The 26,303-nt window shown below is 49.9% G+C and overlaps 1 protein-coding gene across 1 annotated transcript in view; it reads left to right on the top strand.

The window, feature by feature from the left end:
• Positions 1-24,922, top strand: part of AMN (amnion associated transmembrane protein) — a 52,781-nt gene extending 27,859 nt beyond the window's left edge. The window contains exons 5-13 of the mRNA XM_039534091.1: positions 2,171-2,258; positions 4,310-4,545; positions 8,319-8,456; positions 8,704-8,812; positions 11,074-11,156; positions 15,662-15,833; positions 18,149-18,320; positions 22,971-23,088; positions 24,722-24,922. Coding sequence (XP_039390025.1) covers positions 2,171-2,258; positions 4,310-4,545; positions 8,319-8,456; positions 8,704-8,812; positions 11,074-11,156; positions 15,662-15,833; positions 18,149-18,320; positions 22,971-23,088; positions 24,722-24,832 — 1,227 coding nt within the window. The 3' untranslated portion in view covers positions 24,833-24,922. The remainder of the gene's footprint in view (positions 1-2,170; positions 2,259-4,309; positions 4,546-8,318; positions 8,457-8,703; positions 8,813-11,073; positions 11,157-15,661; positions 15,834-18,148; positions 18,321-22,970; positions 23,089-24,721) is intronic.
• Positions 24,923-26,303: the final 1,381 nt, after the last annotated feature.

The raw sequence follows: 26,303 nt of genomic DNA, 5'->3' as shown, positions 1-26,303 counted from the left end.
GTGTTGAGCACAATGGATGCAGCTGACTGTCGATCTCAACACAGAGGTGTGAGTTCTTGTAGGTCTTCCCTGGGGTATAATAAATGTGCAAGCTGCTCACAGAGTTCTGTGTGGTTTCCTGGAGCAGGGCTAATATTACAACAAAACTTAGGAAGCGTTTGTTTAAATGTTGTGTTAGTGACATTTTTTTCCCTGAGCTTGTGAACATTCGTGGCACATGAACTTTTGGGCAAGAAAGTTCAGTGCAGCTGTGGATTCTAAGTGAATATTGTAGAGTATTCTGGGACCTCACATTCCTACTCAGGAGCAGGAGCACTGGAAATGAACCACTTCTTAGAACATGAAATACACTGGGGAAAATCCCAGCCTGTTCATGGGCAATTCGTGAATGGAAAATGAGGTGACTTTTTTTGAATACATTATGTGTTATGAATGAGTCACTTGGCTGTCGTTTACTAATCCCTCCCACCTTGTCTGCACTAAGGAGTATCCTCGACTCCGCCATCATGGGCTGGTTATGAGAGTAGTTGCACCAGCGCTTGGGGCTGGGATCACAGTGGAAACCACAGCCCTGGGTTAGGTGCCCAGGCTCCCCATACAATGCATGGGGAGAGATCGGCATCTAGGAAAGGGATTCTCAGAAGCCAACAAAGCTGAATGGGGAGCTGCCCAAGCTAGGCTGGTGTGAAATGCAAAGGAAAGGGGTTGGGCTTAGGGCCTAGATTTGCAAAGGGACTTAGGCACAGGGGTGAAAGTAAGCGCTTTAACCTCGCTGCCCCTTTTGCCCCCCCCCCCCCGGGCCTCTGACCGGGGGTGGGGGTGAGGGGACAAAAGAAGTAGCTACCCTGGAGCCGTGATTTGAAAGGGCCCGGGGCTCCGGCCGCCGCTGCCACTACTGCAGCAGCACGCGCTGAAGCCCAGGGCCCTTTAATCACTGCTGGAGCCCTGGGTGGTGTGGGCCAGGGAGCGCAGATGGATTGGCTGCAGGATGCTGACTCCAAGCCCTGCCCCTTCCGCCCGAGGCCCTGTTCCTTCCGGGGGGGCCAGAGCAGCCCCGTACCGGAACGAGCTCCATTTTACTTTCCCCCTTGATTAGGTGCCTGACTCCCATTGGTCTGGACCTCAGGCATCGGACTGACAAGCTGGAGGAGGGTGCCTAGTACCTCTGCTTGGTGTCTCTCAGTCCCTTCACTTGCAGCTATTTCAATCTGTAGAAAGAATGAGAGAAACACACACACAAAGTGAGACTGACTCTCTCACCCAGTGCTCAGGGCATGGGGGAGAGTCGGGGGCGAGTCCCTGCACCAAGAAACTTTTCGTTATTTATACAAAGGGGAGCAGGTTCAACAGAAGCGATTGCGAGAGACCCACCCCCGGAGCCTGATGGTTTGACCACTTACATGAGAGTCCTGGGGTCAAATCCCTGCCTTGTATCAGGCAAAACAGAGATTCAAACATGTGTCTCCACATCTTCTGTAAGCAAACAATCCCTGACCAGCTCAGTCCTGGCTTTCTTCTGTAGGGAGTAGGCATGCTCAGAGGCCTCCTACTGGATCAGGCCTGACAGGAAGCTAGGCCTCGGCTGGGAAACCCACCGTGGCCTGATTTTGAAACCCCCCCAGCCACGCCCCCTCAAGCCAATGGTGTCCAAGGAGAGATGAGGCTGCACGGTCCTGCGTGAGATCAGGCCCGGGGCAGTGATTGGCTAGGAATGCTGGGAAGCCAACCCCTCCGGTCGCAAAGTGCTCAGCTGCCGAGAGGCTGTGCAGCCAAGCGATGCTCCCGTAAAGGAGCAGACCCAGCCTTCCCCATTCACACAGAGACAAAGGGGGAAGAATAGCGCAGTTTTGCACAATGTAGAGACAAAGCAGTAAGTTGTGGGGCATTTTGACTTGCTTCACGTCTGCACTCACTTGACCTGCTTCGTAGTTATGCAAAGGTCAAATAAAGCATCTCTCTGTAGCGTTGCGTCTCCGCTTGTAACATGGAGATGCTGGTACTTCCCTGCGACCCTGGGTGCTCAGCGTGGGTGGGGACAGCAACTGTTTGTCTTTGTATAACACGTTGGCAATTGGCCTCGAGCTTTGAGGCATTAGCATCATTATTTGATCATAAGCATGTCTGGCTGGGAGGAGGGCCGAGTAGTAACCCTTTGAATCCCTTTGTTTAGTACCTTCCATTGAATGGAGAGTTCATTATGGCACCTGGTGCAGGATTTGCAGCTTTTGATGGCAGCTGGGATCCAGGCTGTGACACAGGTATCATGTGCCCAATCCGCTGTTGATTAGCCATGTAAATTCAACACACAGACGTCTGGGTGGGCTTTAATTATGGGGAATACAATGAAATAAAGAATTCCTTTGTAGCATCTGCCTTTCCCTCTCCATGGGCTAGTAGCCTGCACTCTAAGTGCTATAGTGTGCAGCTGTGCCACCGTAGTGCTGCTAGTGCAAACGCTCTGTGCCATTGGCAGAGAGCTCTCCAGTCGGCATAATCACTCCACCGCTGCGAGAAGCAGTAGCTATGTTGGCAGAGAGGCTCTCCCGCCGACATAGCGCTGTCTACACTGGGGCTTAGGTGTGTGTAACTTATGTCGCTTTGGGGTGGGGCTTATTCACACCCATGAGTGACATACCGTAAGTTATACTGAAGTAAGTGGTAGGGTAGACCAGGGCCATGTCAGATCTTTTCCATGAGATTGTCTGCCTTCTAACAAAGGCACAGAGAAGACTTTGAAAGGAAGGCTTAAAAAGGGGGGAGGGTGTTGTATGTATTTTCCGCCAATTTATTAAACATGGGGCCCAAATCAAAGTCCCCATTCTCAACACTTTCAAAAAATAGGTTGGTTGGGAATTTACACCTGACCCTTGTTGTTATAATGAGCTGAACCATTCCCACGGGGGAGGGGGGTAGAGAGCTATCCAGCCCATCTAGTGTTTGTGCATTTCAGTAATAAAGTATCATCTATCCCCCATGTTAATCTCAAATTCACATTCCAAGTGTCTGTAGGCTGTCGAGCAGGTTCTGTTTTAGGAGTGGCTGCTAATTTGTGACTGGATCCTGAGGTTCTTACTCAGTTCATACGGAGGCCAAGTCCTCTAGGCTGTTAGATATGGAAAAAACTCCAAAAAACACATTCAGTCTAAAGCGACTTTTAATTTAGAGTCAGAAAAACAAGAAAAGACTCAAGGCGCCGCCATGGGAGAGCACAGAGTGTGTCTTCACTGTGATTGGCTCTAGCAACTCTGAGACCAGGGTCTCTGCACACTGGCCATGTTTCTAAAGACTTACAGGTGCAGGGCACAGAGAACAAAGGCAAACAGATTCAAATTACATACTCATTAACGTCATGGAGAGTTCTCGCCGTGGAAAAATGGAGAAGGGATTTCAGCTTTTGGCCCTGCCAGATTCAGTACCAGCGGTCTCAACGGTAATGTTAACAGGGCAAGTGCAGCTGCAATTTTTCAACCTTTTGCTGCTTAAATTATGATTATATCCAAGGCCACCTCCGTTTTGAGCTAGCCTTAAATTCTGCAGCATGGTTGCTGGATGCTGGGGCGCTCCACTGAAGCCAACTGGGAATTCTGTGGCAGCTTCACTTAAAATATAATTTGTTTTAATGAACTAAATACAAATATCAAACCCAGACAGTGAGCCATACACACAGCCCTATCCTGTGTAATTTATTTGGATATCGAATTCAGCTAGGGAAATGCAGGAGGCAGTTTGGGACTGTGGGATAAGCACACTTGTCTGATGTTACTACTAAAAATGATCAGCCATGAAATAGTTAACTTCATATCAGTTGCCATCTTTAGGTTTCAGAGTTAACCCACTGAGCTTCATGGGGAAGGTCACACCTCTCAGCGCTCTTGTTTCAGGCTATATGCAGACTCAGACAGACATTATTGCACCTGTTGCAATCAGTTAATCTTGTCAAGGTTTTCTCCATAACCCTGAAAGCTGGAAACAGAGGAAGGAAACTGAGATTCACCAGTCTGATACAAGAGGTGGATTCCGTGGGAAACACTATACCTTTAGCATCCTGAAACACATGAGTCCTGACTACAGAAGCCACCTGTCTGGCTTTGCAAAGCACTGACAAGTCTCCAGGCAGTGAGTGCTGCTGTTGTCCTGGGGAGGATGAGCAGAGAGTAGATTTTAACTCCTGCTAAATGCTATTAGCTCCTTCATTTCAATCCCAGCATTCACGCTATTTAGATCGATGAGAGAATTGGAAGAAATGTATCAGGGCGGGGAGACTGGCTCCAAGTCCAGCTCTCACCGAACGCCGTGTCTTTCTTCCCAGGTTCAGCCGTCTCATTCACTGCTGCTGAGCAGTGTAAGTGGCATGACCCTGCACTGTGGCACGCTGCAACCTCCTTGGAGGACCTAGAGCAGGGCAAGTACATCTTCGCAGTGGATGAAGAACGTGTCCCATGCCAGTACGATGATGTTATCTTTCAGCCTGAAACCTCCTTCCGAGTAAACATCGACTCATCTGAGCGAATGATTCATCTCCGAAGCATCTCTATAATGGGACAGGTAAAATGGAACATTTGAGAAACAAAACAAAACGTTGTCACACTTCACCCCCTCCCCTGCGGTGCCCACAAAGTAGGTCATGAGAACAGAAAGTGCAGTGACACTTGCTGTGTGTGTTAGTATGGTTCACTTACAGGCACTTGTTCAGCACTATGCCTGAGTTTGACTCTGGTGGTGCCAGATTTCCAAAAAGGCTTCAACCATGTGCACCACAGTCGTAAGCACATGATTGGCTTGTGCGTGTGCAAAAAATCTGATTTGTGCTTGCAACCTGCATGGGACCCCACAGCCAGGGGAGTCAGGCACTGACTGCCCCATCTGGGGCATGCAAAAGCAATTTTCAACTCCACTGACTTTCTTGATGTGACAAGCCATTCAAGCGTTGCTGAAGTATAAATAAGAGACAGACCCTCTCAGGCGTCTCTCAGAGGAAAGTGTATGGTTGTCTGGGGGGGGGAGGGTGTCATACTGTTTTGGGGGGTTGATCTCCTCTGTCCATTTGTCTCGTTGCTGGCCAGTCCTGAGTGGGTGGTAATTGTTCTTACCCTACCATCTCGGCTGTCTCTTGCCCAAGCCAGAGTTCGTATGTGATTTAAAAGTGGGTGTGCAAAACTGTGCGTGCAATTTTGGAGGCTGCTATGGTAAAATAGGGCCTGACTGTGTCTAAATCAAACGAAGCAGAAACATGACAGTTCTGCTTTCAAATGCTGAGTCCCTGGAGAGCCTGGGGAAAGCTCAGACTGGGTTCCAATGTAAATGAGGGCGCTGAGGCTGGGAAAGCTCTGTTTGATGAGTCTGGTCCTTGATTAGCTTGTTCATTTGAATCCACGTGTTGGGAAGCATTTCAATACAATTAGGCCAAGACTTTCCAAAGTGACCCAAGACTTTGGGTGCTGAACGTGAGACACATTCCAGGCATCTGATTGTCACAAAGTGCTGAGCTCTCACCCTCTGGTGATCAGCCCCCTTTTAGGTGTCTCCGAATGGTGCCCAGAATCACCAGGCCCGTCTGCAAGTTTGGCCTCAGCTTTTCTTGTTAAATAAAAACGGCCAATGTCACAAAAGTTGCACAGTGGTTTATTGAGACTGGCCCCTTCCCCTCCTCCCAGGTTCAGCTCATTGCTTTAGCCACAGCAGGTGCAATACCAAGATGGGCATGAACAACAACCCCAAATCCAAACAGCTCCCAGCTTTGGGATCCAAATTGTGCAGCAGGCTTCCAACTTGGGAATGGGACAAGCTGAGATCCAGGGGGTTCTTCTGGCCACTGGGAATGCATGTATTGGGAGCCAGACTTTGCACCGCAGTGGCAGAGCAGGGACTTGAACGCAGGTCTCCTGGGTTCTAGGCCAGTGCCCTAACAACTGAGCATCCTTCCTCTCTGCCAGATATAGCCATGACGCACAGATGAATTGGCCTGGGAAATATTGTCTGTGTTTCTTGGCAGGTAGGGGCCTGAATGGTGGGATCTTCAGGGCCAGGCTGTTGGGGAGGAAGATGTGGTTGGAGGGGCATTCGTGCTCATTTCCCCTTGGCTGCTGCCACCTATTGTAGGCTTGCCGCTGTTTTTCTATTTGGTAGTTTTCAAATAGCTCCTCAGGGCGCTGGAGCTCGGGAGGCCAAATAAATCCATGAATGTACAGTCCCCTCTGCTTCCCTGGCTGCTCCATTCCTAGATTCACACCTGCACTTGCTGGGCTCTGTGGCTGTGCTGGGTATTGTGGCTCTGGCAGGTTTTCACCATGCAGGACCTCTAGCTTGGTTAGAAATGAGGATTTTAATGAGATCTTCAGAGGATAATGGTGCTGCTAGAGGGAATATACGGAGGCTACGTGCCACTGCATTCAGGGTCGGCTCCAGCTTTTTTGCAGCCCCAAGTGGCAAAGGGGGGGGAAAAAAAGGTGCAATCGGTGGCACTTCGGTGGCCGCTCTACTGGGCCACTTCATTCTTCAGCGGCAGGTCCTTCGCTCCGAGAGGTACTAAGAGACCCGCCGCCGAATTGCCACTGAAGATCTGGACGTGCCGCCCGTTCCCATTGGCCGCCCCGAGCACCTGCTTCCTGCGCTGGTGCCTGGAGCCGGCCCTGACTGCATTGAAGTCACAGCCACATTCCTTTTTCCTCTTGGCTGTCACCTTCCAGCCTGTTGGAGGGTAATTGCAAAGACACTCGCAGTCTGCACTGTGCCTCTGCCCATGGATTAACCATATGGCCACTGCAGCGCTCCTAACCCTGGTGGTCTGAGGAGTTAACTGCGGTCTCTGAAGCAGTGTGCACTGGTTACGGCCTGAAGCAGGAGACACAGCTGGACATCTCAGTGGTTGTTATTATTTGCGTTGTGATAGTGCCCAGGAGTCCCCTTGTCCTCCCTGTACTTGGTGCTGTCCAAACATGGTAACTGCGGGATCCAGTTCAGCACTTCAGAGTTCTGGATCCAAACTTTCCTGCATCAGAGGTGTTTGTGCTGTATCTGTAGAGCTGTAGCCAGCTGTAGTCCCTATGTTCCACAGTCCTGTGTGTGCAAAAACTCTGGCCAGAGTCAGGGAAGGGACACTACAGAAATGACAGAGAGGTGTTCACCTTTACTGTCCCTCGGTGACCTTCCAGACCAAATCCTCTCAGTGAGACAGGGCCTTGTTCATTCACAGTGGGGAGGCGACATGCATTCAAGTTTGTAATGCGCTGTGAGGTCCTGAGAGAGAGGCTGAGAAGTTGGTTTCTCTCACTGGTTGGCTGGGCGGGGGGGATGGGGTACCAAAGGGTGGGGTTTTTACAACAATGTTCTAGACAGGTCTCTTGGTTTGGCCTCGTCCAGACACAGTGGTAACCGGCAGAGTTGATGAAAGTGTTCAAACCGAGCTCACATTGAATAACTTGATTCCCAGCCCTGTGTTGACAGGACCCTAGACATGGATCCACCTATCCTGCTCCCACTCATGCCAGTGGCAAAGCTCCCATTCACTCCCAAGACAGCAGGATCAGGATTAAAAGGAAGAGTGACATAGAGTAAAAAGATGCCCATCAGCTGCTTCTACCCCTCTTTGAAAGGTGACATGCAAAGACTAGTGTGTGCACCCACTCCCCCTCCCACTCCCCCACCCCCGTTTAGGTAAGAAGGCCTATTAATTTCCTCTTGCTTTTACCTTAGGGTTTGTCTCCCCTGTTTTTCCTAAAAGCGTCAGGATGTCACAAATCTTTCTTTGGAAGCCTGTAAATGAATAGGACAGGGGTTTTTAGTCAGACTGTTTAGTGCACTCCAGTTCACTGCTAACAGCGAGTTAACTGAAATGCCTGACAGACAAGTTTGGGATAAAAGATTCTGTTAAAGAATCCACTCCCTAGCCCTGCTGTTACAGGCAGATAGATCTTCAGTCTGGCTCTCGGCTCCTCTAAGCCGACCTCCAGTACAAAGAGGGAAAAGAAATTACCCAGAGTCCTGGTAATTCTCAGCTTAAAAAGAAAGAAACAAATAAAAAACCCAGCCCATGGTGTTCTTTTTTTATTGTTTTCTTAGTTTGGAAAAGCCTTTCAGGCCTTTTGTAGAAGGGGAGGTGGGCATGATCCCATTATTTTCCCTTGCCAGTGCACCTTGAAGGGGATGTCCCAAGTCCCAGTACTTCCACCTTTGAGGGCAGGTAGGCTAAGCGACCACTCTGTCGACAAGGCTGGAGCAGCCTGGCTGCTTGCTTGCAGAGCTGCCAGATCTTACACTCCATAGTCTCAGCTGGTAAGAAATGTTGATCTATTTTTTAATCTTTCTGGGTTGGGAAGTAGAAGTTCACCAGTGATGCGGCCTTAGCTGAGTACATGCAGAGAAGCTCGGCCAAGCTGCAGTTCCACGGCAACGGGACATTCCAGGTGACGAACGCCAGGTGTCCGGACAAGTCGGGCTGTGAGTGTGGAAATGCTGGGGTGAGTTTTTCCACTGGAATTAAACAAATTGTTCCCTGGGATATTTTAGCTCCGCTAAGTCACAACTCCTGGGTGGACTCTTCATGGCCTCAGGATGCGGACAGGAAGTCAGGGAACATCCCAGCACTATGCTCAGACAGGGCAGTGCAATCTCGGTGGTGTTTGCAAAACTGAACAGAAAAGCAGAGCAGGAGCAGCTCTTCAGCCGGGGTGGATCAAAGGAACTTACCCTGGGTTTTCATTTAAGGAACATCAACAGATCTGCGCTGCCTTGCTCGGGGATTCGGGGACTCGGTGCCCAGTGCTTGTGTGCAAGGAGCCCTTCCAGCCAGTCGGACACTGCTGTGAAATATGCGGTGAGTGTAGAATGGGGATTTATTCCTGTAAGCAGGCGTGGGCGGCGTACCTGGCCTTCTGGCTTCATTGTATCTATTTCCTCAGCCTTGAATGCCCTTCTGGAGTTGAATCTTGTGGTTGTCATCTATACTTTGGGAATGCTAAGAATTGACTGACTGCTGTTTGACTGGTGCGGGGTCTGGTCGGTGGGAAGGTCGGAGGCTTGAGTTGGTATAAAAATAATTAAACATGCTGGTGACTCTGCAAGTATCAAGACTCTGGCTTAATAACTGATCCAAAGTCCGGTGAAATCAGTGGGAAAACGCCTGTTAACTCAGTGGACTCTAGTCTCCCTTTGGCTGGACTTTTTGAAGCTGAGGAATAACCCATACTCCACCTGCTGAGCCCTTCTGGTTTTTCTCTGAGGGGTTTTGATCATCCCTCCATATCAGCATGGTGACATCTAGGGAAAGGTCTTTTATATGCTGTTCTAACTCCTCCTCCTCCCCCAGTAGTACAGTATTTTATACTGATGATATCCAAACAAGACAGCTTCCAATAGCCCATCAGTTGTGGTAGAATTTGGTTCCTTTGAGGTTTGGACTGTCCAGGTTCCTACCAGAATTTAAACCATACGTGTTTCTTTGCTTGGTTCTCGTTTAGCCAGCACTTCACTGGCTCGAATAGCAAAGTAGGATGAATAAATACAAAGGATTAATTGATTGAACAAATTCCTGAACTATCCTGATTCTGCATCCGACTTCCTCCTTGTTCCTGCTCTAGGGGCTACTCCACCTCCCTATGAAGTGAGATTAAAGGACACAGGATTTTAGAGTTAAAGCTCTGATCCCCATCCGGACTGAGCCCCTCAGTGGAGCTTTATACACTGATCACCTCGCAGGAAGGGGACCCAAGCTCACGGGATTATTATAGGAAACAATGCTCAGTGCTTCCTTTAGTGCCGTCAGATCTTAAATGCACAACACAAATATTAACTATTTGTCAAACAGCCTCGCTGCGGTTGGTAGCTATTTATTATCCCCGTTTCACAGATGGGGAAACCGAGGCACGGGGACTGGCTTCAGACAAAGGGGTTCAGCACCTCTGAAAATTAGGCTGCGTTTGCTTATATGCCTAAAGGTTGGCCTTAGGGACTTGTCCAAGGAAGTCAGTGTCGGGTTCAAATCAAACCCATCACCTCTTCCCGCCCCTGTACTATGCCTCAAATGCCTGTCTCTGGAGCCCGAGTTATGCAGAGCGCTGTGTTATATTCATGTCTCTCTGAATCGTTATCGTCCCTTTCTGGAGTCTATCTTGGATTGCAGCCTTTTGTCCCCGTCTGATTTTTCCGAGGCCTGCTCCTGGTTTAGCCTGTCAGGGTGTCACAAGTCATCAAGATAGTTCAATCCATTCCTGTTAGTGCAAGCTGCTAGGAACTGCATTCAGTGCTGGCATCAGGGATGTCACGAAAGGAAAATACCTAAGGAAAATGCACTTTCTTGTTCCAATAAATGTCATCTTTATCACCTATGGTAAATTTCATTGAAAATGAAAATATACCCAACAGATTGGTGGAATTTCCTCTACATATGGGTGTTTGTCTGCTTACCTTCCTGGAAGGTGAATGGGAATTTTTCATACACAGTCATCATGCCAAACTCATTAGGGCTCTAGCATATGGTTTTCAAACCTGTTCGTACCAGCAGAGCCTTTGAAAGCAATTACTGGAACTTCATATTTCCAGGAACTTTTACTCCTGCTTTTCAAGAAAAATATTTAGCTCAACTAGTGTGGTGCCAATTGATTCGGTGAATTTAATTGTGCCCTTCCCTGGTGCTTTTTATCCAAGGAGCTCAAAGTACTTTACAAGCATTGATGGATGCTCATCATTACCTCTTTAAGAACTAGGTAAGTGTCAGCAGTGGATGCGGCTTTCCCAGGAGCGTTCTGAAAAAAGTTCCACTGACGCTGGGTTTTTGAAACCTGTAAAAAGACCAGCAATAGAGGAGGTGTTTCCTTCTGAAAGCTTTGTTCAGAAATCGCTAGCTGATAGAATTATCCTCCCCTTTGTGAGCTCTAGAATGAGACCAGATTACACAAATGGGACTGGAGAATTGTTTGGGAATCGTGTACTGATCCAGATCTTGGTAGACTCTGAAAACCACATTGATCCACACTGCCAGCCCCACAATAGCCCACTTGCAATGAGAGGTGTGCTTGCAAATGCAAAATCAATGAACCTGTGTGTGTTCTTTCTTGTCTTTCTGCCTTTGAACTACAGGAGCCACTATTTCACTGGAATACACGCCTGGTTTCGACATTAGGCAGTATCAGAACAGAATTCTTCATGCCTTCCTGAGCCTGGTATGCTAGTCTGTTTGGAAAGACTTATTTAATACATCATTCAGATAGAAGCCAGGAAACCCCACCAATAAGATGCTCACCATTATCTTATAATATAAATACACTGTAATAGACTGGTACGTACATTATTCCAGTGATGTCAGGCTGGGTAGTGGCTGCTTGCAGAGCCCTACCTGATACTCTTGTAACTTGGAAGTCAGCGTGGGGAACAGCTGTTTGTAGCCCTGGCTTCTGACCTCAAACAGGAATTCAGCTGCTGGTGCACACAGAGTTCAGCTAGTAGGAAGTCTCTATTTACCATCTGGCCCATTAGGGTTTCCCTTATTTCCAGCTACATCCAACCTCCTACCCTGAGTATTTGCAGCTAGGTGACCTTGGGCCAGTCACTTCCCCGCCCAATGCCTCAGTTCCCCCATTTTACTAAGGGAGTTAATGATCCTGACCTCCTTTGTAAAGCTCATTGTGATCTAGGGATGAAAAGCACTCTGTAAGAGCTAGGTATTACTACTGAAGCCGGTGATCTGGTTCTGCTCTCACACCAGGATGTCATTGGTGGGAATCCTTATTTACACTGGTGTAAATGAGAGCAAAACCAGGCATGTTGAGTCCAGACTACCCCGAACTGTCCTGCTCTTCCAGTTAACAAGGCTACAGTCCCAGGACAGAAGACAGAGTGATGTTCAACCAGGGCCGGCTCCAGGCACCAGCCCAGCAAGCAGGTGCTCGGGGTGGCCAACGGAGAGGGGTGGCACATCCGGCTCTTTGGCGGCGGGTCCCTCAGTCCCTCTCAGAGCGAAGGACCAGTCACTGAATTGCCGCTTGGGGTGGCAAAAACCCTGGAGCCAGCCCTGTGTTCAACACAGACCCAGGCAGCACAAGCACCAGGAGCTCACACCTGCCTTGTTCAAGTGTTGACAGTCAGGGGCAGCAGGTCCCAAAGGTGGGCTCCTTTGAATGAGGATGCCCAGCCACTACCCCAGAGAGCAGAGGGCCAAGTAGGAGATGCCCCCAGGAGATGCGAGGAAGGAGGTGGCCTGTGAAACAATCAGCCCCGGACCATGCAGGGTTCTCGACTGCCCCTGTACCGAAGAGGGAGTTGTTCCTTTTTGTCATTCATTCCTACTATTGTTTTGGGACTAGGGATGTGAACTGGGGTGTATGGGGAGAAGAGAGGGGGTTGATTTCATCCCATTTCTTTCACTCACCCCTCCTGGCTATGTGGTCTCCCAAAGAAGTTGGCAGAGTTGTAGAGTTGAATGCCAGAAGGGACCGCCAGATTATCTAGTGTGACTGCTTGTATGTCACAGGCCACCCACACCATCCAGCACCCGACCACTAAACCCAACACCCAAAATGAGTTAAAAGTTGAACAGTCCACAGGAGACTAGGCTATGATGTGTGACAGGGAGGGAGGGACCGAGGTCAGTGTCCGAGGCCCCCTCCATGGCAGGGAAATGATTACGTGAGATACACCCATGCTGCAGAGGAAGGCAAAAAATATCCAAAGTCGCTGCCAATCTGACCTGGGGGAAATTCCTTTCTGACCCCAGGTATGGTGATCAGTTAGACCCTGAGCATGGGAGCAAGCCCCTGCCAACCAGGCCCTGAGAGAAGGAATGCTTGGTGCCATCTCAAGGCACCGGCCCACCCCACCCAGTGTTCATCGTCAGCCATGTAGGGTTGCCAACTTTCTAATTGCACAAAACTGGACACCCTTGTGCCGCTCCCTACCCCGCCCCTTCCCCAAGGCCCCGTCTCTGATACCCCGCCCCCTACTCACCCCAGCTCCCCTCCCTCTGTCACTCACTCTCACCCACCCTCACTCACTTTCACTGGGCTGGGGCAGGGGGTTGGAGTGCAGGAGAGGGGAGGGCTACAGTTGGTGGTGTAGGTTCAAGGGTGGGGTCAGAAATGAGGGATTCAGGGTATGGGAGGGGGCTCTGGGCTGGGACAGGGTTGGAGTGCGGGAGGGGGTGCAGGCTGCGACTGGGCTCTGGGATGGTACCGGGGATGAGAGGTTTAGGGTGCAGGAGGGGGTTCTGGGCTGGGGTCGAGGGGTTTGGGGTGGGGGAGGGGGCTCAGGGCTGGGGTCGGGGGGTGGGGTGCAGATGAGGGTGCAGAATCTGGGAGGGAGTTAGGGTGCGGGAGGGGGTTCTGTGCTGCGGTAGGGGGTTGGGGTGAGGGCTCTGGGATGGAGTTAGGGTGCCGGAGGGGTTCTGGCCTGTGGTAGGGGTTGGGGTGCAGAATCTGGGAGGGAGTTAGGGTGCGGGAGGGGTTCTGACCTGTGGTAGGGGGTTGGGGTGAGGGCTCTGGGAGGGAGTTAGGGTGCGGGAGGGGGTTCTGGCCTGTGATAGGGGGTTGGGGTGCGGGCTCTGGGAGGGAGTTAGGGTGTGGGAGGGGTTTCTGACCTGTGGTAGGGGGTTGGGGTGCGGGCTCTGGGAGGGAGTTAGGGTGCGGGAGGGGGTTCTGGCCTGTGGTAGGGGGTTGGGGTGAGGGCTCTGGGAGGGAGTTAGGGTGCGGGAGTGGGTTCTGGCCTGTGGTAGGGGGTTGGGGTGAGGGCTCTGGGAGGGAGTTAGGGTGCGGGAGTGGGTTCTGACCTGTGGTAGGGGGTTGGGGTGCGGGCTCTGGGAGGGAGTTAGGGTGCGGGAGGGGGTTCTGATCTGCGGTAAAGGGTTGGGGGTGCAGGCTCCAGCTGGGCTGCGCTTATCTCAGGTAGCTCCTGGTTGGTAGCACAACAGGGCTAAGGGAGGCTCCCTGCCTGCCCTGGCTCCACGCTGCTCCTGAAAGTGGCCAGTATGTCCTGCCCCTAGGCAGAGGGGCCAGGAGGCTTTGCGCGGTGTGTGCTGCCTGTCACTGCAGTCACCACCTTCACACCTCCCATTGGCTGTGGTTCCCGGCCAATGGGAGCTGCAGAGCTGGTGGTGGGGTGGGGGCAGCAGGCAGAGCTTCCCTGATTGCCACTGCCCCTAGGGGCTGCAGGGACATGCCAGCTGCTTCTGGGGAGCTGTGCAGAGCCAGGGCAGGCAGGGTGCTGACTGGCACCACCAGGTTCACTTTTCGACTGGACGTTCCATTCAAAAACCGGATGCCTGGCAACCGTACACACATGGCCATCCCTGGTGCTTCAGTGGAAGGAGATTAAAAAAACCCACCAACCCAAAGCATGGGGGTGGGAGGGGGGGCATAATCCCTTCCTGACCCCTGCAGGTAGCTGTCTGAAACCCTGAGGCATGCACTTGAGGCTTCAGCTCTTCTCTAAGTCCTGGGTGAGGGTGAGGGTGGGGGACTGGCTAGTGAGTGACCTGGGGCACTCTCTCTTCCCAAGGGATGACAGCGCTGCAGCAGCAGGCAGAACCCACGCTGGGTGGGTTTACAGGGCCAGATTCATAGCCATGCAGGGCCCCAGCAGAGAGTGGCTTTCATCCTGGTGGAGCCGGGCAGGTGGGGATGTAGGAGACTCCTCAAGGAGCATACAGTTGGCATATTAGTTCCTACCCCATTCCACCACTGAGGGCATGGCCAGAGCAAATGGTGCCTGAACAAGAAGGTGGTGCATCTGGCCAATCCCTGCCTGCAGAATGGGTCCTAGGGACTGTGGGCACCTGGGCGTAAACCAGAGCAGTTTTCAGGCTGCTCTAACTTATGCTGGGGACTAGGTTGGTCCCTGGCAGCCATGGGATCTGGAGGCACAAAGGTGGCTGACCAGAGAACCTGACCCAAAGTTTTCTAAATATCCATTCGCAACACTGCCGGAGAAAGCAGAGCTGGGGGTCCCACGCTGCGTGACAGGCAATTGCTCAGGTGTCATGGCGCTCAGCTGCCATGCAGAACTCCTGGCTCTACTCCTCCACGCTGCGGTCTCACGCCCAACTGGCCAGTCGAGGATGCCAGTACTGGGGTCGCTGCAGCAGCCCAGTCTCATGCTCTTGAGCTTAGTGCCCTGTGCAGCCACCTGGAGGACATGGCTTCAGCTATCCCACAATGGATCCCATGGGCCAAATTTTGCTCTGGGGCAGGTTGTGCTTCCGGAGTAACTTCATGGGAGTTACTCTAGATTTACCCTGCTATAATCAAGATCAGAATATAGCCCCATGTAGCAATAGATGTGAGTCTGGTTCTTCCCTCCTTACAAATGTGTACATTCTAATGCGTTGTTTAATGGGTGTGTTACATTCACTGCCTCATTATATAGGGGTCAAATGACACTGTCACCTGACCCAGCTCCAAAGGGAGCAGTATTCCTACAGGCGTAACCTACCCTGAGTGTTTTGAAGTAACATTGGGCCCCAGTGTCTGTTGCTTACAGCCCTGCATGGAAAGAAGACATAATTGTGAAAACACAGCAGTGATGTGATTCACAGCAACACTAGCTCTTGGTGATATTTGCATTAAGATTTATAGCCAGCACTTATTTTGCTGTCCATCACAGCTCCAGATGGAGCCATACCCTATAATCGCTGCCTGCTGACCCATTGTGTTTTGTGCGTCTTGCTTTCTTTGAAAAGCCAAAATATGCAGGTGTTCAGCTGGCTATATCCAAGGTGCGAAAACCTCAGGCTTCACGGAACTCTGTTTCAGTCATCCAGATTGTGCTAATGGATGATAAGACGGGGTCACAGACGGGGACTAAAGCTGAACAGTTGGCTGAGGACATCATGCGTGACGTAGCAGAGCACGGTAACTGTTCCCATTCACCTATGGAAGATTCTTTTTCATTCACCAGCGATGCTTTCTAGGTGGTTAATAGGAATCACAGAAAATCAAGTGGCAGTTTATTTAACAAAGTATGTATTGAAAACTCCTGGTTGCTTGTACATAGCACTTTGGCCATGTCTACCCTCCGAGGACCATAGCGACATAGCTCCAGTGGTGTAGCTATGCCAGCATAACCCTGTAGTATAGACGCAGTCTACAGTGATGGAAGGGGTTTTCTGTCATCACAGGAACTTCACCTCCCCAACCAACGGTAGCTGCATTGACAGAATCATTCTTCTGTCAGCCTAGCTGCATCTACACCAGCGGAGAGGTCAGCATAGCTACAGTGCTCTATGGTCTGGATTTTTCATACCCGGAGCACCGTAGCCATGCCAACGGTCATTTGAAGTGTAGATGAGCATGTTTCAGCTTCTAAGCATTTCACAGCCCCTCTGAATTAATCAGTGCTAGTCCAGCACAACTCTTGCAAATCTATCCTCCCCCACTCCCTAAGGACTTGGCTACACACAAGTTCAATGTTTACTGGTGCAGCTTTGTATGCGGACACTTAAAACTGGTTATATCAGTTTAGTTTGTGCTTGTGAATTTACATCAGTGTCCACATACAGAGTTGTACCAGTTTAACTAAATGAGTATAAAATCATACCTTTAGTCTTGTCTACACACACAAGTTGTATCTGTTTAGTGGTAGAGTTAAAGTGATGAAACCCCCAGTGTGGAGGCAATTCTGTTGGTATAAAGGTGCTTATACTTGTGCAGCTTATCCCCATATGGGAAGAGGACTAAAGTTATACTCGTATATGGCATCTTTACACCAGTATAACTATGTCCATCCTAGAGGCTGTACAGGTATCATTATTTTGGTAAACCATCCCTTCCCTAACCAAAATAGTATGCCAGGACCAAAGCTGTCCATGGACCAGCCTTTCTGTGTAGGCCAGGCTTACGTTGGCAGGAAGAAAGAAACTGCCACTTGCATGTTGTCTATCAGATGCGTCTTTTTTCTGTCCTGGCATGGAAAGGAAAGGAATTGGCTGTCTGAACTTAGGGACTCCACCATTCTCCATACAACCTGTCCATTCTTGTCTCCACCTCAGAAAAGAGGAACAAGCAAAAGGAACAGAGTTTTCACATAAAGTTTTTCACTTTTGCAAAATGCATTTTCCATATGTGGGTTCCTGATATCTCCCAAGAACAGAACTGTTGATTGGCCAGACGAGTGAATTCATTGAACCTTTTCACTGATCCCATAAAAGGAATCATAGTATCTGCTTGGTTCACTTTTTCTGGAGGGTAGCTCCGACCCAAACATTCCTGCATAGAATACGAGACGCGCATGCTAGAGCTGTGCAGAACATTCAAATAAAACCTGGACGCTCAGCCAGGCTCATGTGCAAGACGCTTGAGTGACCATCATTTGATCTATCCAAATCAATCCCCCAGAGCTGAGTTCCCTCTGAAAAGTGTCACGTTATTGATGTAAAGCCTGATTCAAATAGTGTGACTCAAGCGGGAACCATTGCCAACATTAGGAGCCTAAAGTTAGATGCTTAAATCCACATTTAGGGCTTGTCTGCACTGCAAACGGTTTGCCAGCATTGCTATACCAGTATAGCTAACCCAGCAGAGCTCCGTAGTGGAGATGCAGTGTAAGCTGACAGGAGGAATTCTGCCAGTACAGCTAAAACACCTCCTTGAGTGACATGAGCTAAGCTGAGGGAAGCAGTCTTCTATCAGTGTAGTTGTGTCTACACCAGGGATTTTATCTGGCCTACCTATGTTGTCTAGGGGGCGTGGGTTTTTTTTCATAGCTATGCAGGCAAAACTTTATAGTGGACAGCCTCTAACATGTAAGTAAATGACTTGATTCGCAAAGGGGCCGAATACCTTGAAGTCAGTGAGAGCTGTTGGCTGTTCAGCACTTTGGAAAATCTTGGCCCCTGTGACAAGTGAAGGTTTTGACCATTTTTAACCTGAATTGCCAAGTAAGTGACTCTTGTGTGCGTGAGAACCCGTGCGAACCAGAACTGAAGGGCTGCATCTCACAAACCCCTGTAAACTGAAACCACTGACTGCACACAGCCCCACTACCTGCTATTTACCCAGACCCATGTTTGGGGACATGCTAATGCCACAGTGAGTTGCAGAGACTATTTTTCTAGGCACCCTGCTTTTTATGTTCATACCAGTTCAGTACAGGGATTGCAGGTGAGTGGGGGGTGGGTGGGTTGTATTGTATAACCCTGTACTGAAAAATCCTCTTTCTTGCTTTGCAGGTGACTCCTTTGGCATTGTGACAGGTACAGTGCAAGTAGCCACTGGCAGTAATTCTAGTGGACAAGGAGGCGCTGTTACTGATGGCACCATTGCTGGGACGGTTATTGGTCTACTGCTTGGGCTGCTGTTGCTTGGCACAGTGCTGTTTCTCCATAGGAAGGGGATGATAAGGTAGGGACAGGGGCTTTCACACCCCTTAGATTGATAACCACCAAAGAGTCTTGTTTAACAGCTGGGACTAAAAGAATTATCTCTGAGGTCTCTTCTGTCATTCACTGATTCATGAAACAAAGAATCCAGGGATTGGCCCAGACCCTACCCACCGTTAAAACAACTTTATGCTGCTCCACCAGTGTCAAGCTGCGCTAACACTGGCAGAACTGGCCTCCCAAATACCCTCGCATCCTGGGGAGGTCCTCAGGTGACAAAGAACTGCCAGAGCAGCTTCTACGCCCTGCCCTGTCCCTGCAGTGAGGGAAAGGTTGTGGCTGGGCATCCTGGCATTGCAACAATCCTTGGCTGCGTGTGTTGTTGGTAGCTGGAGTAAATGAGGGCAGCCTTGAGGCTGCTCTGACTTGCACCCAGGGACTGGTGGGTGCACAGTGGCCCCAGGGGCAAGGAAGTTCTTTGGTGGCTTCAAGGCACATTAGTGCCCCCTCCAGCTGCAGCCCATGAGCCCATAGCCGTTGCGCTGTTCTCTGGTTTGAGTTCAGTGTGGTTCAGTTTTGTAGCTTAATGGAAACTCCCTGTTGCTCCTGTCGCTTTGCAGCCCCGCATCTGCGTGCAGAACTGACGTTGCCTAGTGGGGCCCATTTGGCAATATTAATGCATCAAAACAATTCTAAACACTTGTTCTGCAACTTTGTGTCCCTGAGAGCAAATTGCACAATGGAGAGAGCCCGCGGCAGCCCCTTGGACCTTGTCGCTTTATTTATTAATCGCCACGCAGCTAGCACTGCCTGTTTACTCAGTCGTCATAAATGGAGACTAGGCCAGGGCAGGGCTCGGCCTTGCATTCCTTCTGCACCCCAAATTCTGACGGAGGCCAAAGAAACCCAGGCCTGAGTACGGTCTACAGGTCTGGGCCCTCACTTCTTTTGGGGGGCTGCACATCTGGGGCCTGTTTCAGTATCTTGGGGCTTATCTGACTGTTCCATTGGCCAGCACTTTATTTAAATCACTCATGTTTTATTAAAGGTTTCCGACTGCTTGCAAAACAAGCAAAGTCAAGCAGTAAAGATTATACCTCTGAAATGTTAACTCTGTGTGTGTGTGTGTGCGTGCGCGTGCACTGGAAGGATGTATAGCTATCAGGGCATAGCTGTACTGGGAGGTGGCTGGATCGGATGCATTTGACACAATAGGTGAGACGAGAAGAAGGAAAAAAGGGGGAATTCGGAAGGAAAAAGGGAGAAAAGTGGGGGTGGCAGGGGAAAGGCCCATCCCAAGATTTCAGTGTAATCAGATGGGCCTTATGAGCCCATTCTGCAGGTGTTTGTCCCACAGGTCACCTCACCACAGCGAAGGACCACGTAACAGCCTGGTCTCTGCTTAAAAAGCTTTCCCAGCAGAGCCATGTAAGGGGTGTGAGTTGCGGTTATGCTGATAAAAGCCCCAGTGTAGACACTATAACTTGGGCCAGGTCTACACTACAGACTCCTGGCAGCCTTGCTCCCTGGGCCAGGGGGTGAAGAGGTGTGATTTTTGACCACCATAGCTGTGCCAGCAAAGGAAGTTAATGTAGACACCGCTACGTTGGCAAAACTAGCTTGTTTCACTCCTTGGGGGTGATCTTACTTCCCCGGTACAACATGCAGCTTTGCTAGCGTAGCAGTGTCCTCACTAGGCATGCTTTGCTGGTATAGCATACCAGGATTCCTATACCTGACCATGGAAATAACACTAGTCCAGGAAAGTACTCCTAAGTGCAGACATAGCCTTGCTGAATTGGAATAAGCTATATCAGTGTAGCTGCTTCCACACTAGGGGGATGGTGTTGGTCTAACTACAATGGCAGAGTTGAAGCGCCAGAACTGTTACATGTAGACAAGGTCAGAAGTTCCAGATGAAACCCCACGTCCAGGCTGCTGTTGCATACCAGAGAGCTTTGTCACAGCTGGCTGGCTCCAGCAGGGTACGAATCAAAGGCAGGCTGCTTCTGCTTTTGCCAACGTATTAGTGTTGCATTTTTCAACAACCAGCGCAGTTCTCAGGCATCATTTGTTTTTCTTGCCTCTCGACAAGCACAGAGATGATTAGCGTTTCCTAGCAATAAATAGCAGATTTATTTCAATTCTAAATAAATCTCTAACCCTCATAATTGTTCCTAGATTATTCATTTCCCAGTGACGCGCGTTTGGAAGCTGGGCAGTTGTTTGCTCGCTGCTTTGGGAGGAAAGTTTATGAAACAATCAAAGATGGGTGGAACCCAAGACCAAAGCCTTTGGCTTGGCTCTCCCTGCCCAGCTGCAGGCTCTGAATTCCAGCGCAGGCACAAATACTGTTTCAGCCAGGGCGGCCACCTAGGGTGCCAAGATTTGGGGGCGCCAAAAAGCGGTGCCCAAAATTTTTTTTTTACGCTATTGCTCTCAGTGGGGGAACGGGGACACTCGCAGCCGCGTTAGCACCTACCTCTGCAGGTGTCCTCTGCAACTGTGGGCCCCGCCACCTCCCTCTGCCATGCCCCACATCACTGCCAGCCCGTGGCCCCCCTGCCAGCCCAGAGCCGCCTCCTCCATGAGCCCCCGGGCTGCCGCATTGCTCCCTAGCCTGCTCCCTCTGGCTCTGACAGTCCCGGACCCCCTGCCGCAGCAGCGGCTGCTGCCCAAGGGCTGCTGGCTGCAGATTGGAGTTGGTGACATCAGCCCGCCTGCAGCTGGCCCTACTGACAGCAATGCAGTGGCGGGAGCGGGGGCAGGGGTGGCAGAAAGGAAGAGGAGACCGTGGCCACCGGGGGGCGGTTCATGGCCCTGCCAGAGGATACCATCCTCTTCACATGCCACCTTCCAAGGCTTCATCCCCATCCATCCCTGCAGCCCTGTGGAGAAGGTAAATAGAGCCCCATTTCTGGGGAAACTGAGGCAGATAACAGGGACGTGACTTGCCCAAGATCACCCAGGGAGTCATTGTCGGAATCCTGCTTTGAACACAGGAGGTTGAGGCTCCTAGTTCTGCCCTGGCTCAGACCATTAGACCAGAGGCCTTCAAGCCCTGAGTTCTGCACCTGCCCACACAAGGTATTAATCTGGGATTCAGGGGCAGCACAGTGCAAGTTTTCAGTGAAGAAACACGACTGCCTCGAGCCCTTATGGCTACAAGGAAAATCTTCCAAAGGTGATGGGCGTCTAGCCGACACAGTTCTGTCTGCCTGAGTCTGCAGCCAGCCTGGGACAACAGCTCTAGGAAGTGCGGCAGTAACTGTTAAGTCTAATTACAACACCATCAGAGCCAGATTTTCATGTAACATGGGTGACCAACCACTGCAAGTGTGCAAGCAACTCAGGTGAAGTGCAGCTGAACCCTGGGCAGGCTGCAGCACCCAAGAGATTTTTGTTCTCCCACTGTATGACAGCAGATGCACCAGTAACTTTACTAGGTAGAAGTTTAGTGACCACATTAGGGCCATATCCTTCCCACTCCCAGCATTGGGCCAACTGCCCCTCCTTATTCTCCTGATTGCTTGTATTGTTATTGATGGGAGATCTGCTGCGGATTGAGGGGTGTATATGGACCTGCCTTTGCAGGCTCAGTCCTGGCCCAGCATTCAAAATAAATTGCCCTGAGTTTCAGAAGTACTGAGAACCCTGGAGTTCCCACAGACATCGGGGGAACCGCAGATGCTCAGTATCTCTGAAAATCAGGCCCAGAATGACACTGACGCTGCTGCGCTGGGCCAGAGCTCTCTGAGTAAGGGGCTCCAGCAGCGATTGGCATGGGGCAGAGTAAAGCAACCAGGACAGTCATGACGGAGGCTGGAACTCTGTCCTCACCTCACCGCTGTGGGGAAGACAGGCCTTCAAACACCCCCTCCTGCCTGCATTGCACTTTCCAGCCCAGAAGCAAGGAACCATTTCACACCTTAGCACTGGGGGAAGCTGAAGCCCAGAATGGGGAAGTAACTTGCCTGAAGTCATCCAGTAAGTTGGTGCCAGGGTGGAGAATAGAAATCAAATCCCGACTCCCAGCTCTGTGCTCTGATCCCCAAAACAGCCCTTTCCAGATCCATGGGCGGGAGGAGGGACTCTAGCCAGGTGCAGGAGACCCAAGGCCATTTATTTTCATTAAATATGTAGACTAAATAATGAAATTAATAAATTTTCAAGCCCAACGTGTATTAATTCTAATAAACAATGCCACATTATGGAGTATTCATTTTTGAAAGTTTATAATAAGCGATGCTCTGGGGGCAGGGGGCGCAAGGTGGAAGTTTGGCTTAGGGGGAAAATATCCTTGCACTGGCCCTGGTTTCAGCACTTACATCACTGCTGTTGGACACCAGTTATTTTCTATAATGGAGAGTGCTGTAGAAAATGGGGAAATGATAGGGCCAGCCAGGATGTGTGAGAGCTTCAGTGGATGCCAATCATCCTAAATGCTACTGAAACAGTCCTTCAGAGAGCCCAGGTTTTAAAACTGAAAACTACAGCCACGTCCCTGAAGAACAATCAATGTCCCTTTTTCAAGAGGGCCTGACACTTACCTGAAATATCCCCCCATCTGTATCATGAAGGAAATCCATCTCACTAGGGGTGACTGGCTTGACAGTTGCCTTCAGCTTTGGATGGATGCACATTTGGGAACCTAAAATGTCTTTCCTCTCAGATTACCATCCGCACACTTGGCAGGCCTGTGGAACAGAAAGGAGGACCAAGATATTGTGGCGGGACCAAGTGACAAAGGGTTTGACAATCCTATATTTGACACGCTGACCAACAGAGCTGTAAGTACTCTCACGTTCTCTCTTTCCACCGTTGGCTCAACGTGTAACCATGTAATCCTTTGCATGTGGAATTGCCATTGCAGGCAATAGGCTGGTGGGGTGATTGGGTTCTGGCTGGAATGTCTGACCTCGGTGGTGTCTGCTAGATGGAACATCGAGTCTATAGGACTGGGCAGACCACAGCAGGGATACGTCCTATGTACTTAGTGGAGATTCCTCTTTAGTTCCGGTGGAAGAGCTGTGTGCTGTTGGAGTGAGTGGAAGATCTTGGGCTCTACCTCGATGCTGCAGATGTGATGTACAGCTGGTGACTGTGCTGGCCATTGTTTGTGACCAGAGGCTTTTTACAATGTGGAATGTAGAAGCTCTCCAGTTTTACACATCCATCGCAGCTGAGGCTTTCAAAGGAGTGGTAGGTGAGGTCTATGCCCTGAGTGCATTGCAAGCTGCCTGGACGTGTGGAACATTTGAGGAAGGCCAGTCCTCTGAGTTAGCAGCTGTAGCTAGGTGCCAGAGCACTAAGTACAAAATGTAGCAGAGGCGTTTCATTTTCTGGATACGTTACTGGCAAAAATGAGCTGTGCTGTTCCTGAATCCATAGTGCCTTAGACTGACATGTTTCTTCCACACTCTCCCCACACTCCTCTCCGTCATAGCTCTGTAAAAGAACCAAATTACCCCATCTAATGTAATTGGGGCGTGACAAGAATGAGCAGCAGGAGAAGAGAATTGCTCTGGGAGGAAGGACACTTGCCCCAGAAAGAGCCATGAATTAACCAGTGTGTGGAATTTGCTGTCACGAGGGATCGGTAGGGTGACCATACGTCCCGGTTTGGCCAGGACAGTCCCTTTTTTAAGCGCGGGCCCGGCCGTCCCGACTTTCTTGGTAGAAGTGGATATTTGTCCTATGTGTTCTTGCCAACTTGATCAGTTGATCAACAAATGGGACAAATGCCCACTTTTGTCAAAAAAGTGGGGTGTGGAGGAATTTGTGGCAGGGGATGAGTGGCGATCCCAGCCCCAGCCTTGTGGGGCGGGGGGGCCATGCCAGGCTCAGGCAGTGATGCCAGCCCCAGCCTCACACGGGGGGGAAAAGGGAGGACAGGGCTCAGGCCAGCCCTGCGTGGGGATGGGGGCTTGGGCAAGCTGCACACAGGGTGGGGCCCTCAGATGAGCAGCTTGGGACAGCCTGGGGGTGGGGGTAGGGCCTCAGGCTATCCCCATGTGGTGTCCCATTTTCCTTTTGGGAACTCTGGTCACCCTAGGGATTGGCTAAAAGCTTAGCCGGTTCTACAAAAGGTTTTTCCTTTCTCTGAATGAGAACATCCACCATTACATTAGATGGGGTCACTTTGTTTTGTAGTTACAGAAATAGGAAGCCTCATGCTTCATGGATGGGCTAAGGAGGAACATCCTCTGTGGGCAGCTCAGTCCATAATGGTCAACTGAGGGGCTTCTGCTGCCGGTCACTGCTGGAAACAAGATACCGAGCTAGACGGCTGGCTGGTCTGAGCCAGTCTGGCCATTCCCATGTGAAATATGCAGCTTGCTGAACTGTAGTGCAAAGTTCCACACTGTCACATCAGATTTGCTTCACCCCTCTCCTTAAACATTTTCTCTCTCTCTGTTGTAGGAGTCACATGGTGCATGCTCCAGCGAGGAGGCCCTGAAGGAGATGGCTAGTAAAGACAGTGGGATTTATTTTGTTAACCCTTTATATGATGAAACTGAACTCATCGCTTAATAGCAAAGTCCTGAGCGGTCCTAGCCAAATGTGAGGTTGGAATATAATTTCATTCGGGCTAATATTTTACCCATTGTACAGCAACAGTTATCCCAGGATAACCCTCTACGGGGACACTTTTATTCTGCAATAAGAGTGGCTTTTATTTGGTTAATCTAAACCTCTTCCCAAGTGTTATAAGTTAAAGCAGAAAAAGCCACTCTTGTATCGGAAAACGTGTGTCCACATGCAGGGATTATACACTGGTGTACGATATCTGTTTAAATTCCCACCTTAGCTTATACCAAAAACCCTTTACCACGTAGACAGGGCTAACTAAAATCCCCCTGCATCATCATCTGTGTATGATTTCTTCAGTTCCTGTCCTAACCTGTTATTTTGTGTTGCTTCTAGAGCTGCTGAGTTCTTCTACCCCAAAGATGGCTGCATTTCAGGGGTGGGTGAAGTAGGGTGACCAGACAGCAAATGTGAAAAATCAGGACATGGGGTGGGGGGTAATAGGAGCCTATATAAGAAAAAGACCCAAAAATCGGGACTGTCTGTATAAAATCGGGACATCTGGTGACACTAGGGTGAAGTGACATAATTGCATATCAATTTCCCTTGTCGATGACAGGAGCTGTATTCATTCATTTGTTAGCTGAAGTTCCCAATGCCTTAACAGAATAAACAGTGTTCATACAGCTCATGCCGTTTGTGTGCGGTAGTTGTTTTTTTCTCCCTTTAAAGATATTCAATTAGATAACAATACTTTATCCCCATTTATCCAAGGGGAAGCTGAGGCATAGAGAGATCAATTGCTTGATCCCTGCAAGATGCTGAGCTCTATGGCCTAGATCCAACACTTTTCACATGAAATCAGCCAGTGATTTGTGTGTGTGGAGAGAAACAGGCCTGGCAGCAAAATATTTCAGAGTCCTTTTTTGTTTCCCTGATGGCTTTTATCATTGAGAATATCTGAACGCAGATTCCCCCAGGCCATCTCACACGATGGAACCCTAAGCAAGAATTTATCTTCCTCTGTCTTGTATTGAAATGGCTGCACTGTCAGGTGTCTCCTGCCGTCCCATTCAAGTTTGACATGTGTTATGAGAACTTCATAGAGCCACCTTGGAACTTTTCATGTTGCTTCCTGAGGTCAGAGAGCAAATATTTTAGCAGGAAAGCAAAAGAGGGGACCCATCATTTTTTATATCCCTGACATTCCAATGTGCCACCTTATGATGTCCACACTAGTTCCATTGAGAAGTCCAGCATGAGATGTTTTAAATGGCTTTATTTTCTGCATCAGAGACAAGGTGGATGAGGTAATATCTTTTACTGGACCAACTTCTGTTGGTGAGAGAGACAAGCTTTAGAGCAACACAGAGCTCTTCTGCAGGTCTGGGAAAAGTACTAAGAGTGTCACAGCTAAATACAAGATCAAACAGATGTTTTAGCATAGCTAGCACATATTCTAAGGAACCTTTAT

This window comes from Mauremys reevesii, linkage group 4 (genome assembly GCF_016161935.1).
Source record: "Mauremys reevesii isolate NIE-2019 linkage group 4, ASM1616193v1, whole genome shotgun sequence".
NCBI lineage: Eukaryota > Metazoa > Chordata > Testudines > Geoemydidae > Mauremys > Mauremys reevesii.
This window is presented reverse-complemented; position numbering and strand designations above follow the sequence as displayed.